Below are 17,814 nucleotides of genomic sequence, written 5' to 3'. Positions count from 1 at the left end.
TGAGGAAGAGCTTGGTTTAATGAATCAGATTTATTGACAGTTTTTCTCATTACATTAGGCCATATTGTTCCAAACCACCAGAAGAAGAAAAAAAATGGTGTAAAATGGATTTCCTATTTATCTGCACAGTGTATTTTAAACAATCTCACTTGAGATATTTATCAAATGACTGTTATCAGTGCAGCGGATTTCAAGTGTAGCCTACTTTTGTAGTATGACCACTTTAACGAGGAGGATCCAAATTAGATCTGTTTTACAAAGGAAAGCAGCAATGCACATTTATTTATTTGAAAGTATTTGCCTTAAAGATTATTATGAATAATCTAACAGATAAACATACACACAATTTTCCAATTCACCCTAATTATCAATTCAGTAGTGCGGGACAAACACCAATCACAAAATGTTTTAGTACAAATATTTATTGTAGAGAATGCGGAGTATGCGATTTTACAGAAAAGTATGCTGTATATACACATTCGTTTGGCATCAAACCTAACTTGGTTTGAGGGTTCGCTGCCTGGCCGACTGGACGAGGCTGAGACCCCCATTGATAAAACATAAAAATTGTTATTAAGAAAGGTGGAGATGGGGAGGTGGTGGGTTACGATGAAATCAAAACGCAACTGAGAGGTAAGTGAAGAGGGTATTTATAGTGCTAACAATTTAATTAGCTAATGTGTAAATTGAATGATTCTATTTGGTGACGCAGAGATTGGTGTCTGACCCTCCTCCCGAACTTTAATTATAAATTTCATTTTGTTCCGACAAAGGTGGCTTAGTAAGTCACTGGTATTATTTGTGCCAATTCCCAACAATTACCTTTCACTCTTAGTAGAATTGGGCTTGAATTAGGCTATACACTCGGATACCCAGGGCTGTTATTCCATGTTTTTGGAGCTATGACTAAGACTAGCTCTGAGATCAGTTGTTTTTAATTGACACTTTTCCCTTGAATTACATAACGGAAATAACAGCCCTTGAATTACACACTCCTCTACTGGTGTCCTAACAAAACACAAACAGAAAGTCATGCAAGCAGTTACTCAACAACTGGCAAGCTATAAAAAAAGCTAAAATGAATATGATCATTATTTCAAATAAGTGGAAAAATATGGCAAACTAGCAATTTGAAAGTATTGAGGGATCTGAACATTTTTGTAAACCCTAATCTTTAAAGTCTCACAAGCCCGCTAACTCTGTTGTGGAGCGATGGGATTTTATTTTACAAGTGGCTGCTTTACCTGGTTTATATTGGTTTTGGTCTGTCGAATGACCGCCATTCATGCAGGATTAATACATTACGCTGTCCTCTTTTAAAGTGCAATGGTGCATGCTTGTGAAAGCTCCGACATGCCAGCGAGAGCAGTGCGTGCCACTCGGAGCTTCTGCTTGGTACAATTGTGAGTTAGGCTTAAACACATACCAATCAAGAGTACTGACACATACCAGCCCTTGAACAGGCATACCAGTCTGAGCTGTGGCACATGCCATACATTGCTACAGTCTTCACTGCAGCTCCTCAAGACACTGAAACTGGATTTATTAGGTATTAGCAGAAGAACTGTTCTGTAGACATTGACAATACATACTCACTCCACCTGCTCTATCAAGGGCTTTTTCTCTTCATATATAATAATAATAATAATAATAATAATAATAATAATAATAATAATAATAATAATAATAATAATAATAATAATAATAATAAATCACTGCTGGGGAAACGCCAGAAGGGTTGACTGAGTTAAAGAATGGTGTTTTTTAGATCCCTCATCCGTTTATAAAGACTGTATTAGGAGTCAGGTTTGAATGCATGTATAATGTCAATTGTAATTATGTTAGTTCACTTATTCATACATGCATTGTATTACTATGATGATGATGATGATGATGATGATGATGATGATTAGTAGCGGTAGAAGAAGTAGTAGTTATATTATTCACATTAGTATTATAAGAATCATTTCCCCATGCTGTACAGTATCATATGCAACATATACAATAACAGAACATTATTTAAGCAATATTCTATTCAGAAATAGATTGCAATGTGGAAGGAGAAACATACAGGGCTTTTTCTTTATTTGTGGGAAAATAATGTACAGTTATTTGCAAACAGAGGTTATAGAAACACGCACACACATTAACAGAGTACAGTACAGCATTCTGAAAGCCGGGCTCTGTAGGCTGAATGGCCTCAGTGTTGTCCTGTACTGCTCTGCACACGGAACACTGAGAGCCAAAAAACACTGGCCTCATTGCCAGGAGGATATTACAAAAGAGAGCAATACAGCAGGGATCCTCTGTGTATACTCTCTGCAGATAGCTGTGCAGCTAGAAATGCTTCAGCAAGCCACGGCTTTGACTTAACAATGTTGCCTAGCAACAAAACACTACATGTTTTTACTGTACCAGTACGCTTTTTCTTGACAAAAAGTCAAAACAATAAAACATACCGGTTAGCAGACTTAGGAAAATACATTCTGTTCTAGTTAAAAAAAAAAAAAGTATATACACTGTACATTACATTATAGCCTACATTTTGTCATCCATTTTAGAGTAATTTGGGTGATTTTTAACATCCACAGTACTGTAGAAGCAGCAAATGACATTATCCTGTTTTAATTTGGCATTACATGTGAATCGTCCTATTATGCTCTTGTTTTTCAGTTGCTAAGGAGAAAAGATTAACCCATTTACATTAGTACTGGGGAAGACATTTTTGCTACAGGCATTTCCAATCAAAATGCCGAATGAGCATCCAGACTCTTCTGAGCCTTGTTATGTTAGTGGAAAAATATATTCCCTTTTCAGCTGTCGGCACCATTTTCATGTGTCACTAGTAGTAGATGATCATTAAAGACATCTACTGTACAGCACTGAGCTGCTATGAATAGATGGAAAAGGAAGACCACACCTTGAAATCACATGGTTTTCCGTTTCTACCCTCCTATACCACAAGGAAACCTCTGTATGCAGTCCCTTAATTAAGCACCTATTTCAATTTTCCCCATTAAAGTATTAGGACTTTAAATAATGACAGGTCACTTACATACTATATAAACACTGAAATCTTTTTTTTTTAATGCAATTATTATTATTATTTTAATTAAGAGTATTAGACTTTTGATTATACTATGTCCCGGCTGCCATGAATGCTATGCAGCTCTCATGAGTAGACTAAATGTAATGTTATTTTGTATATTAATGGCTCTGATTTAGGTATTACAGTGTGCACTCCACATTTCTGTTTGTGCATCCTAAAACGCTCTGGGTCTAGTACGAGTTATTGAAGTGGTTCTTCATCAATATTTAATCACCCTAAATGCATCCATTCGCAGTCTCCTATTCTTGTGCTTGGTATTGTCAGTTTCAGAGATTCACAAAATTAATCAACCATTACGGTCTAGGGGTGTAGCTAGCACCTAAATGCTCTAAACATATCAATACAAAACACAGTACCAGTCATCAAGATTTGAATCATGCTATTTTTCTCTACTAGTCCTAGTGCTTCTTTGTGCTATTTTTCATTTGGGCAGTGTGTGTGTGCTACATTCTACCAAGCCCACTGTCTTACTCAATTCACTGGAGACAAAGGGCAGCTGTAGCTCCCTACATCCAACACCCAAAGCAGAGACAATAAATCTACAGCCTGCTCAGAAACTGGAGCTCTGCAGCAGAATATCACGGGTCCCACCTTTTCATCAGCAGCCACACACTGCCCTACATTAAATCACTGTGTGTAAATGGAGTTCTTCTGCACTGGTGTAATGCAGAATTTAGAACGTTAAATGCATTACAGATCAACCAGCTGGGGCTGCTGTATGAATGGGGTGGGCGTGGAGTCTCTTTTGTGTCTCCTGCAGAATTCTAGACGATGCTGTTGTCTGATTTGGACTATAAAAAATTGCACCATATATATATAGTGTTATGCACATTAGTATTTCTTATTATTTTTAAAGAGGTACATTAATGTCGTTTTAATATAAATATGTATATATATATATATATATATATATATATATATATATATATATATATATATATATATATATATATATATATATATATATATTTATTAGTACGTATATTTAAAATCACAGTATTTGTTTTTCAATATAATGTTACAACCCTGAATGTGCAATGTTAATGTGTAACACTAACGGTGCGAGTTTTCGCTCAGGGCCTATGGGTCTCGTTTCATCTCTCATCTGCTTAGCGCTGGTAGTAGCGAGTACAGTAAAAGCCGTGTATATTTTCAGTTAAATGACCCTAGGCGGGCAGCAGCTAAAACATAATCCCCTCCCTGCTTTAATTTTCTTGCACATTGTGCACTAGAATGTGTCAATTTCCAAATCTGAAAATATATATATATTTTTCTTCCAAATCAAAATAAGCCTGCATTAAACAACATATCATATTATTCAAATGAAAGAAACTACAGATAAATAACATGAAAATAATTAAATAAATAAATAACACTAAAATAAAATACATGGCTACGCTCCCCACAACAAAGACGACGCAGATCACATTTGGAAAACGCCTTCTTTCTTCTCTGCACAGAAGCCAACAGTATTTCCAGCGATCAATATAAAAATGCAAAATTGCATTTAGAATACATTCTGTCAGCTACATTAAATTGGTCCATTGCGGCACTATATCAAAAACAATATATGGATGCCTCTGGGCAAAGCAGAGTAGATACAGTTTGCTTTGTGGTTTGCTTATCAATTACCCAATTTCAATAACAACAGAAAATACACTGACAGTACACAGTGATAATAACAACAAATAAAAAAACGCAGCAAGACTTACAGTGATCCTTGGGATGTTCTTTTTACCCTGGTAGGACATGGCTGACATGGCTGAGGAGGTTTGGTGTTAGTGACCCAGACAGAATTCTGTGTATTTTCTGGATTTTTAGTTTCTGCTGGTGCCTGGTTGGAATATAATGAGAGAATGGTCTTCTTCCTTTTCTGTACAATGGTAAACCCCCCTTTGCTCCTCAACAGCACAGAACGCTTGATCTCGCGGGCTCCTCCCTCACTGGTCTCGATCAATTTTGCCCGGACAGTGATTGCAGCACTTTGAGACTACACAAGAGGGCGCCAAAATCGCAGAAATCTCGATAACAGACAAAAGAGCAGCAGTTCCGCCCTATTATTTAGCCAAAGGCGTTTACATTTTGTCTTGGTTTGTTTTCAATATCAATAACAATATCGATACTATTCCTGACTCATTCGACATTGCTATATGAAAACACCACGTTTATATATGTATTGGCCAATATAGGCAGCGTTTAGTGTTTGCTGTACGTTGCGTGTGTGTGTGTTTTATTTATGCAAGACGTTTTTTGTAGAAGCCAATGGTTTTTAGAAATCAGTCAGAATACATCAGAAAGACATAGTGAACCATTGCTCAACAGACCTAGTCAGAGACAGTGTCAATGCGTGCGTGTTAATTCTGTACCCTCATCTCTCTAGACATACGATGATCATATGGTGCGGCTCCAGTCTACATAGGTGTGGTCTAAGAAGAGCTGCAGTGAATGTTGATTGAATTCAGAAATAATATTGCGGGTGCAGGCAGATGAATGATTAAGAAATAGAATGCACTTGTGATTAAGCACGGGGCTTAACGCCAGCTTTACATCCATTCTGTAATGCAGCATTCTGCAGAGCTAAAAACGAACGTCTGACCCGAATCTCCCCCGACCACAGCGGGCATCATGTTCCGCTTAGCTTGCAGTTTTACTGCAGCAACACAATCAACATAACACAAGATGAAGAACTCGTGTTGGATGCATAATGGTTATAAATTCACGCACATCACTTGTTACTGTAGAAATTGCGGTAGCCGAGTTTCACCCACCCATAGTCATAACTAAAGTGATTGGATTGCTTTTGACTTGAAATAAATAAATAAATAAAAACTACTGCAACAAATCTTTTTAGTCCATTCAAAAGCTTGCCAGTGTAAGTTCTATATTCTCACAGTAATTTTGCAGTTTACTGTGTCTTTGTCGTTTATTTTACAAACCATGGACTTTGCAATGCTGGATGATAGTTTAGCATTGATTGAATCACTATGCTTTACAACACTGTCATGCCTTTACAATGGTATACATTTACCTTTACTATGGATAAATGAATGTTATAACTATTGTAGAAATTCCATTTTAAACCAGCTATTGAATTTGAAATCTTTGACAAATGCGCTAGAATATTCCTGCCAAAAAACAATTATTGTAAATAACATATAACGGGCAGCAGTGTGGAGTAGTGGTTAGGGCTCTGGACTCTTGACCAGAGCGTCGTGGGTTCAATCCCCGGTGCGGACACTGCTGCTGTACCCTTGAGCAAGGTACTTTACCTAGATTGCTCCAGTAAAAACCCAGCTGTACAAATGGGTAATTGTATGTAAAAAAAAAAAAAAAAAAAAATTAAATAATAATACCGTGATATCTTGTAACAATTGTAAGTCGCCCTGGATAAGAGCGTCAGATAAGAAATAAATAATAATAATAATAATATAATGTGTTTCTATTTTCTCAGTGACACCCTCCCTGTTTGAACAACACATAATGAAGCTGTTATACCTTGGATATAGAGAGCACCACTCCCATGGTTTACATTGCATCCAAAATAGCTACTGCAGAGAAAACCAAATATAAATAGCATTACAATAATCAACACATAAATAAAATGATAAATAACTATTATGCATTTTTTATGTGAGGGAGCCCATTTAAATTATTTCGATTAAAAGAGAATTTGTTCAATGCTTTCATTTTTGTATCAAGATGTCAAAAGGATTATTTCTAATTTCAAAATTGCATGCCATGATAGCAAAATATGACCTTTAGCTTAAATACTTAATAAATTAATTTAAGTTCAGATGGATTTATCAACGTCAGCTTACTGAAACAAGCATGGACACTTCCTCTTTTAAAAAAGGAATCCAGAATTGTTTCAAACGAATTGAAAAAAAAAATCTAAAACAGAATATAAAGTTATTGGTGCCATTTTGAAGGCTGAGGGCTATGTCTTTTTTAAGCAGAAATTATAACTCTCTAGGCTTTTAGCAAACAATGTCAGGGACTTCACTTCATCAATGCTTACACAAAATGATGTGAACTTTTCCAGCCTCATGAACTGGTATCATTCATTCGCCTTCCGAGGCTGGAGAAAAAACAGACATGTGGAAAAGTCTAAATACAATATTCCATTGCAGAGGAATGCAGCACAACAACAAAGCTAAACAACTGGGTAAAGTCCTTACTGCCTGGTAAAACTGGTAAATAAGTCTATTACTATTATTAATATTAGACTTAGTACTACTGTAGTAGTAGAACTAGTGGCCCTCATATTAATATTACCAGTATTATGTCCACTAACAATATTAATTATGCCAAAACATCTCAAGGAACTTTCCAAATAAATAAATACAAAGATTCAATTACACTGCCAGTAAAGACATGAAATATAGTTCCATACTATTTGAGCACAAACAGAATGGAGTAGCTGCAAACCTATATATTCATATATGTGCAGTATGCATACCAAGTCAGCCCCAGAAGAGGTAACTAGACCTCATTTTCTTGAATGCTCCAGGTGCCAGAAAGGCTACACACAATTGAATTTGATACACCCAACAAATATTTGCTCTAATGGGCCAACAGCTGCAGAGCAAACAAATGCTGAGTTCCACTTAGTGGATTAGTCTGCAGCCTGCCCCCCATCTCAAGACAGTCCAAGAGGATGGGAAGTATGAAGGCTGCTTACTCACAACTGAAGCAGCCAGCTGGGTGTAGGACTCACTGTTGGCAGGACAAAGGGACAGTTCCTCCCTGTACAAAGGACAGGCTCTCATCACTGTGCTTGGTGTCCAGCATCATCACAGTCGAACCACTCAATGAGCACTAAAGCACACCAGTAAAAGAAATGGACAAAAGCATTTTCTCCTACATGTTATAAATATCTAGCGTTTCAAGCCGTTGACACTTTATTTACAGGTCTTGTAGAAGCTCCTGCCACACTCAAGAAGACATGCCTCTGCTATTTGACTATACAGTTTATTGTTATAGTTAGTATAGTTTATTTAGCAGAATGTAGTAAAGATTGCATGTGATTGCCAGGAAGAATATTATCTATACACACCCATAAAGTACCCAACTAATTTGGTATTTTACTTAACTATTAACAACTTATTAACATGTTAACAAATGTTTATTTTGTATCAATAGTTAGTTAGTATATTTTAAACTATTTCTAAACTAATACAAAGGTATAATAATATAATTAGCTAAATATTACTACATTATTATCTTTAAATGTGCCTTTAAACAAATGTAAACCCATTTCAATGGTCACCTTGGAATGGAAAACCCAAGGAGGTTTTTGCTGGTCTTTTTTTTTTTTTAATACATTTATAAATAGGTTAGTGTATATTGACAAACCATTAACAAAAAAACAAAACAAAAAAGCCATACGTTAGTGAGCTTGTTGACAGTTAATAAAATAAAAAGTGGCCCTAATTTGTACTATATGTGTGCGCGCGCGTGTGCGTGTGTGTGTGTGCGTGTGCATGTGTGTGTGTGTGTTTATAAGTGCTGCTTTTAGCCAATCAGCATTCAGAGAAACCAACCTGCAATAAATCCAAACGTTTCTTATAACTAACACAGGGCCTCAAGAAGCCATCCGATGTCTTGTAACCTTCACATATAAGGAATGCAGATTATTGCTTATACATTATACATTGGAAACTAAAAGGACAATCACTTTGCATCTTGACTCACCAGTCCAGTCATTGCTTTAGTGAGTGTCTGCCTTTTATTGAACAGCAATGAAAGGCTTTTAAAGCTGTTTAATTATAAACTAATGGAGGTTTGGCGGTCAATCAGATTTATTCACCCACAAACAGCTATATTCAGAATAGATAACCCATGAGTGTTAGTGCTCACTTAAGTGTGCTGTCTCAACTGCAGCAATTCACTTAAGTGAGCACTCACACTCAGGGGTTAGATATAGATATCAGTTAAAGAGTCCTGACTAGCTGTTTACAAAGTATATATTGTTCTTAATTATTTCACAAAACAGGGTGGCTACTGTTCTTTTTTTATATATGGCTGCTTTATAAAATGGGGGGGGGGGGGGGGGGAATGTGTGTAAATTCAAGTTTTAACTTGTTAAAATGTTAAAATAAGCACACTTTATTTCTCCTCCATATTTAATTGATTAAAAAAACATAGCCATGTAAGTCAATATTATTATTATTATTATTATTATTATTATTATTATTATTATTATTATTATTAATAATAATAATAATAATAATAATAATAATAATAATAATAATAATAATAATAATAATAATAATAAACCCTCCTTACAGTACGTGCCTTAAGACAAACACTGCAACTAATAACTGATAAATGATGGTGGTCCTGAGGCCCTAAGCATTAAGCTGCAGCTGCTATGTGCTGATACAGCCCTCTGCTTTAAGGTCGGACAGTACTGGTTCACAGCTGTGACTTAATGACTGGTAGGCCCAGGGCCACCAACATTTCTTCCTAATTAGTCATGTCCAATTTGTTCTAATGCCAGTCCGAATATAAAGGCTTTACAGTAAATGTCCTTGCCCCTGTACAAGTTTAAAGCCATTTTGATTCATTTTATCCTTGGGAATATGATACTGTAGGTGCCATTTCCGGGACACAAACCATGCATCTCAAACCTTTGTTTTGGCTGCATCTTTTACTAAAGCAGAAACAAAAGAGAGGTAATCAGTATCCTGGTTAAAAAGGGTTAAATCAGGGCTGAGATTCATGAAACATTCCTTCCCTCTGTCTGGAGTGTTTAGAATTCTTTCTCTTGTTTCAGAAACTCTCTAACCTCAAGAAGCAGTCCTTAAACCAAAATTGTGAGTTAAAAGTTTTGGGAATGGGGCCCACAGCAGGCGGCTAAAATCCTAATACAATTGGCAGAGGATGTTATTATTTAGAACATTTCTTATCCCGACAGCAAAACCCCTAATTACCAAATCTTACTGCAATTGCTACAGGCTCTTTCTGGTGAAGTCTGAACTGAAAGAACCCTTTTTTATACAGACAGTGGAGCATATCCTTCCTTTTTTAATGCAACAGAATGCCCACCATGCTGAAAGAGAGACATCACTCCAAATAAGGCTTTCGGGCTAAGCCAACTCATCAGTCACACATTGTTCAACCTTTCCATCCCTGATTCTGGTGTTACACAGCAACATTTTACATCTGCAAAATCTTTTTTTCGCCACAGGAGGGCTCTACAGGCTAACCCTGTTAACTGTTTCTGCTAGGCTTTCAGCTGTTGCGGTAGAGAATGATTCTGCAGCCAAAGCAACACAGTTTTCAGGTCAAAATGAACAGATCTGAATTTACAGGTATTCCATTTGTCGCGAGAGGTCATGTATTAAGAGAATTCCCTGTGTCAGTGCTGAGAAATCAGGGCACTAGTATTAACCATATAGTATCACAACTTTCCTCATATCCTGATTGCTTCTTTGCATCCTGTCATCAATAAATTATATCAGTCTATTGTTGGAAAGCAAGGAGTCACTGCATTCCACTTCCACTGGCTACAAGAATATGAGTTTTAGACGTGTTTAGCTGAAAACATCACAATGTGATACAAAAATATAGTGCTGCTAAATAGCCTCTCTCTCTCTCTCTCTCTCTCTCTCTCTCTCTCTCTCTCTCTCTCTCTCTCTCTCTCTCTCTCTCTCTCTCTCTCTCTATTTGATCAGTTTTGACACAGTGTAGCTAAGCCAATATATTGACTCAATGACAAAGCACTAAACAACACACAATATAGTGCACAACAAAAACAATCAAAACACTATGAAGTTAAAGGGAGAGTACTTAGCTGGAGAATAAAAAAGACAAAACATTCATACTGTAATACTATCATTTGTCATTTTTACTGGAAAAAAAATCAGGGGAAAAAAAAGTCCTGGAAAAGAAGATGCTTGTGTTAAACTTGATCTATAATGTGTATAATCTTACTGGGTTTTTTCTTGTTTTTTTTTTTTTTTTTACTGCAGGGGTGACCTGTGTATCCCCTATTAACACCAACTACAACAACAATATAGTTTAATCAAGTTGGATGATTAGCAGGTTTAGATTTCCACAGTATTGCTAGTTAAGTTCAAATAGCCCCTGTGTCATCTTTAAGCTAATTCTGGGAGTGCCACTGCCTCAGATGCATCTGTCTAACTAACGCACTATGCCAATATAAAGGACTTGATTTCTGAGATTTTTAATAAAACACATGAATCATTATTATGCTATCCATTTCCAAAGTATTACACTCTTTCCAGTGTCTTCATACTGTTGCAGGTGCATTCTAGAGCCTTAACAGAGCAGTAAACGCTAAACTGTGGCGATTTATAAACTACAGTAGCTGCAATGATAAATGACTACAGATTCAAGGACCAGGACCTGCCCTTAGCATCTCTCCTTCCATAAGAGGGTACAGTACTGAAATGAATCTCCATTAATCACCCAAACAGTACTTAATGCCTGGACCTGCCCTCTGTATCCCGCAGTCTTGTATTACTTGTGTATATTTCCTTATCAGATATTAACACCTAAACATTTTACAAAAACTTCCCCTTAGCACCACCATTAACAAAATACAACAAGGGTAACTTTACAAGGAGGATGCCCTGCTGTATACTGTATTTAGGAAGCAGCTGATCTGGATGTGGGGTGTGGTACTAGTGAGGGGCTTGGATGCTACACCTGCAAATTAACGAGGCTTTCAGGGTTCTGCCTAAGACTCACTAAAGGAGGCAAGTGAATACATGATTTCTGAAAACGGGTTTAAAAAACAAAAGAAAAACAAGAGCAACAGGCCTACTCTAAATGAGTTCATAAAGAAACTGTGATTTAAATTAGTTTTAAGCTAAATGAATTACACGAATAATGTATTAACCCCCAATTTTTTGTTTTGTTTTGTAAAAAGAAAAAAAAAATCCACACATAGTGCATTACACCATTTATTGAATATAGCCTACAAGATGAGCCATCAATAGTCGGCTTGTTTTAACAGGCATTTAGTTATACAGCTTTTCGTTACTGGGAACAGTACTGTATCATATGTCAAACTGTATCGCACTGACAAAACGCTTATACCAGAGCTGCATTAAAAGGCAGTTTATTCTGACATGCGTGCTTCCAACAAACCCGTTAATTAGCAAGTTCTCATTTCGAGAAACGCATTAAACCTAATGAAAGACATAGCATTCTAAATGCCAACCGATGCTAAGTTCGCATTGAACAGGAGGAGGGCGCTTACCTCCACCTCATCCAGATTCTGCAGTATTTCTTTCCCTGCTGCAGTTTTTATTTGAATGCCCGGGTCCCCCTCGTCGAGCCCTCCGGACCCAGTTTCTGTGCAGATGCTGCCCTGGTCGCTGTCACGCCTTCCTTCCTGGGATATATCCCTCTTACTCCCACTTTTCGAGCTCCTCGAACTTCTTTTCCCGACGCTCAGGGCATCAAAATCGATGGTCTTGCTTTCGAACGCTCCCTCTACGTTGCAAAACATCCCCCCGTATTTCTGCCGGGGGACCTGATCGGTTGTACCCGGTCTCCCAAAATAGACTGGCAAATCATCTTCTTTGTCCCAGGTTCTTTTGCCTTCAGCCATGATCTTCAAGCCAGATGTATTCAGGGTGAAAGAAGTCTGAAAATTGAGTGTTGTTGTATCCTACTCAGCGGCAGTACTGGACAATTTAAGCGAGAGGTGGCAGTGCTGCTCTTGATCCCATGACAGGGAAGTGATACTAGCATCACGCATTGCACACGATTTTTAAATGTCGGATTTTATAACGTCTTGTTATATTAAGCCCTTTTGTGCTTATGTTTAGAACAGGAGTCTACTGCAGATGCACATCATCAAAAGTTGATGCAAGTGAGTATTGTTACAACAGGTTGAGACAAGAGAAGGTGAATAATAATGATGATGATCCGTCTTAACCCTAAATTCAGCTTTCTACATTAATGCACAGCACGGTAAATTATGGAACGTTAATGTAAATAAAATAAAATAAATAGTGATGTCTTTTCTATCAAATTGCCAGTTTGTTTTCCGTTTTCAGTTAGGAAAAGGGAAAAAAAAAACAACTCCAGACTATAAACTTTTTAAATCTCTGTTGTTTTTCAAATGGATACAGCGAATCCCGTTGGCGACAGGTTTAAAGGAGGGGTTATTGGAATCAGTGATTTATGCATTATTGTTTCAGTCATTGTGCTGTTGTAGTAACTATCATCAGACAAACCAATTAAAAGACTATATATATATATATATATATATATATATATATATATATATATATATATATATATATATATATATATATATATATATATTGCATATACAAACCAAGTGTTAAAGAGCTAAATGTATCTTAAATATTATAACAAAGATTGTAAACTTTTTTTTTTTTTTTTTTTTTTTTTTGTTATTATTATTATATAGGACAGGCTTCAATGTCTATTATTGAGTGTAAAGCAAGTTACAAAGTGTCGATGGATTATTTAAAAAGGGAATCTCCGGTATTCAATGACACTTCAACAGTATTTACACTATAGTCTAAACTGTGTTGCTTTTCCAGTTTCTCAGAACTGTATTTTTCTTCTATCCAGAGTTGCTGCAGCTGCCAGTTTGCGTGGGGAGAAAATCAATCAGCAGCGGCAGACTGGGATGAATTTAAACCACGTTCTCTGTTTCAGATTAAAATTCTATTTGAAAAACGTCATCACACGTTCCATCATATGGTCGGTATATTCCATGGCCTTCATATTATACGGGGCCGTCTTTTTGGAACATTATTATTATTATTATTATTATTATTATTATTATTATTATTATTATTATTATTATTATGTATAATAGTTGCTGCGTACTGCAGCTGTGTTATGCTGGTTGCTGGTTCAGCATAAGGTACAGTATCCGCGGGCCAAACCTAAGGAGCTGTCCCTTCAGCACTCTAGGAGGTGACGTCACATGACCACACAGGTAGCTGACAGGATATAAATGGTAACAGCGGCAATGGGAATCACGCTGGGATCAATGTGACATGTTTTCAAAATATATTTAAAAACAAAAACCCTGACAGTGTCACCTTGATTCATTAAGCTGCAGGCTTTGCTCTATAGTCTGATTGCTTTTATGCTGTTATCAGCTTCAAAACAGAGCAGTGCAATCCACTTGATGGAATTTGATGAAGATGTAGTACATGGCTTACCAGCACTGCAGTAAAGAAATGTGCTCATAACACATGCATTTCTACTAGATGGTACCACTTATGCTTCTAGAGTGTTCTCTATCTAAGGCCATTGCTCTGCTTGACACTGGTGATGATTGTACTGTAGATCAACATCCTCTTGACAGGTCACTGCATTGCAGAGTCATCATTTTATACACTAAAAAGGTGGTGAAGAGCCTTATGAATAAGTGCTGTTTTTGGCCCTCAAAGATGTACTGATCAGGGTCATAATGACTGCAAACAGAATTTGGGTCAATCTGAGTTTATGTGATTGAGATCAGATATCAGTACAGGCTGAACCGTGGCCTTTCCAGGTAAGGTTGGGATTGGACCTCATTCTAATCTCATCTGATTTATACTTTCCAACTTTTAGTCATGTCACCTTTTTATCTGTTTTAGATAACGTAACCTAAAAAAAAAGACAGATTTGGTTATAGAGATCATTTGAACTACATTTTGTTAATGTAAGTAGTTTCATAATGTAGTTACTCTTGCGATTATAGGATTTTGTTGTAATTACATATATTTAAAAAAATGAACTACAGTGTAATTACTGTGTAAGTACAATGCAACTACAGTGTAGTTAATGTACCTGCATTTTGACACGTATCATGCTTCAGAATCCACAGTTATAATATATAACTTTTGTTTCCAAGGAAAGAGTGCCAACAAATGTACTGTTTTCATCAAATGAGGTTCAATACTGTCTGACTCTCTCTCACAGCCAGTTGTTATATTTGCTGATATTATCTGTCTAGCGTTGGCACACAGTCTCCCAGTGCAGTGACAGATTGCACTCCAAGCCTGGCTCATGGAGAGCACAGAGTGACAGCCACAATTTACAGTTAGTTGAAAATGGTATATATACTGCAGACTGCTTCATATGCATACAATCTGTGGGAATAGAAGGATGGTTCTTGATTGAGTAACGAATGTAATCCAGCATTCATATTAACAAAGTGTACTTATCACACTGTGAGCTTGTTCCTTCTGTGGGTCTTGAGTTCATGTCAGAAAGGGAAAGAGAGAGAGAGAGAGAGAGAGAGAGAGAGAGAGAGAGAGAGAGAGAAAAGAAAAAGAGCAACAGAGAGTTTTTTTACGCAATGATGATCACATTAAAATGATTATGTGCCCGCAGTCTATTTAAGAACACTATACTGCACTGTATTTTTGTTACAGTCTTTTACATTTTTATGTAGCCCATACAGTTGTTTTTAAGTTTGATAATAGTTTCTTTGTCTTTTTATTTCAGCTGCTACACTGGGAACTTCAATTAGAAACCCATCTTGTGACTGTGTCTGAAACTGAATCTGCTGCTGATTAAATGTTAATAACGTGATATCAGTTTGAGAGGTAGTCACTGCTCAATAAAATTGAAAGTTATTTCCCACCCCCCTGGAATTTAGAGAATGTGTTTTTAATTTAACCATTCCATTTATTTTCTACATGTTCCTGAGAACCTCTATGCAGGATAAATGACTTAATAAAACATTACTAAATAACTATTTTCACATATAATAAATGGTTATAATTGGAATTTTAAATATATATGTATTTAAATTAATACAGTTATTGCAACTGAAACATTACATAAAAAGCCATATAAATCCAAGTAATTGCATGGATCTGATTATACCTAGATCTAAGGCCTAAGACATTTGCTATTGTACTCTAAAATCAAATGGACAGTTTGCAAAACATAAATAAGGTTTTTTATAGTCTAGTTGTTGTTAATGATGTTGTTGCTAATGGTAACATACTACATACAGCAGTAAGAACACTGCATTCATTGTATTGCAAAGTGAATGAAGCAGAACATGTGTGCCCTGTCCACACTATGCCTTTAAACCGTATTTGTTGCCTTAAAAACAGCTTAAAAATGCTAAATACAGTTAGCGTCTACCCTATGCAGTGTTTAATACCATACTTGGAACTTCAGTGTGGACGCTTTGAGCTGGATTCATTAAAACATTTTTGAGTACGGTTCTCCAGATCGGTTATGTGGCCTAACTATATTCTACAGGTAAATACAAGTTCCAGAGCAGCTTAATCGTAGTTCTGTGATGGCTTAGAAATGGGGGAGTTCATTAAAAACTGTAATAAACACAGTAATACATATTTCTCGTTTTGCAGAAATGAGAGAAGCGTTGTAGTCGCTGTCATTTATTATGTTTCTTATGGAAGTTATTTGGCCAGACTTTCTTTATTCATCTTTGCCAAGACGATAATTCCAATTAGCTGAATTTCCAAAACCAGACTGGGATTCTGCCAATAGTCCTCAAGTTTATGTATAACTATTTAAAGAAGGTCTGCAAAGCATACCATGCTGCACAAACGGCTCCAAAACATGCTAACATAAAGACATTCGACAGAATACAGAAAGCAAGAATGTAAGAACAGGCATTTTATACAGCTCAGCAATTCATGTTTAATGCAGTCAAACCATTACCCCAAATAGGAACAGCTGACATTTTCAGTCCTTTAAATATATATGTAGGCTGTAATCAATTGGTTATCAGTAAGTGCTTTTCCCCTTTGTTATGGTTGTATGTAATAGTCGAGTCAATTTTGCTGGGGTGATATTATGACTATTTTAATTATTTTTAACAAAAAGTGATCTTATCTATTTTTTTTTGTTTAAAAAACAACTTTACTACTGCCCCAGTGTTTAAACCAGGAGCACTACAGATTAACAGTAGCCTGCAATGCAGAAAGAGAGAGAGAGAAAGAGAGAGTGAGAGAGAGAGAGCAAGAGGATTTAGTGATGGTGACTGATCACAGTCAGGGCAGGATAAACAGTCATCACTCATCATTTCCTGTTGTTTTTTTTTTACAGCAGCAGCAGCAGCAGGTAGCAGAGAGGATGTAAAATTAAATTAATAATTTTAACATCATTAAAAGCTCCTTTCCTGCATCATGCTCTGGTTACCAAAGTAACGCTGGCAGGCGTATGCCTAGTTGGGCTTGTATTGGGTTAAACCTGATTGGAATCATTTCCCATGATGTGCAGCCTTAGCTGTCTGAGGATGAGATGTTGGGTCATTACTTGGCACAGTTGCTGCAGATATTTTGTTTTAATTGTGTTTCAAGCCAGCTTAGCGCTGATTCCAATGATTTCACAGGCCTACTCCTATATACAGTACAGCTCTTGAAGTTGTCAGCTCCACTAGTTTTGTCATAGCCCTTCGCTGATTTTGACCTAAAATCATTGCAATGATAAGAATATTTTTGCAAGAACAATGCACAGATACTTTTCTACTGTGGAACCAGGCCCACCGCTATCCAAGATAATAAGGAAATACTGTATCCATGGAAATACTGTATCCAAGGAAATACTGTATCCATGGAAATACTGTATCCAAGGAAATACTATATCCAGGCAGGGAAACAGAAACTTAACTGAACAGAGTTCAAACACGAGTGAGTAAAACCATACCATATGACTACTCTAGCACGAATGTCTTTCTAAAGTGTGTTAGAAGTATGCATGCTGTAAGA

General features: G+C 36.6%; 1 protein-coding gene across 4 annotated transcripts in view; it reads right to left on the bottom strand.

Moving 5' to 3' along the window:
• LOC131699656 (dihydropyrimidinase-related protein 3) overlaps window positions 1–12,765 on the bottom strand; it is a 29,932-nt gene extending 17,167 nt beyond the window's left edge. For 2 of the 4 annotated variants that reach the window (XM_058996919.1, XM_058996920.1), the window contains exon 1: window positions 12,342–12,765. In XM_058996919.1, the coding sequence (XP_058852902.1) occupies window positions 12,342–12,695 (354 nt within the window). In that variant the 5' untranslated portion in view covers window positions 12,696–12,765. Of the gene's footprint in view, window positions 1–4,821; window positions 5,034–12,341 lie in introns of those variants that run through there. The other 2 variants (XM_058996922.1, XM_058996921.1) reach the window with 2 other exon arrangements.
• Window positions 12,766–17,814: the final 5,049 nt, after the last annotated feature.

The sequence above is a fragment of the Acipenser ruthenus genome, chromosome 23, assembly GCF_902713425.1.
Source record: "Acipenser ruthenus chromosome 23, fAciRut3.2 maternal haplotype, whole genome shotgun sequence".
Lineage (NCBI taxonomy): Eukaryota > Metazoa > Chordata > Actinopteri > Acipenseriformes > Acipenseridae > Acipenser > Acipenser ruthenus.
This window is presented reverse-complemented; position numbering and strand designations above follow the sequence as displayed.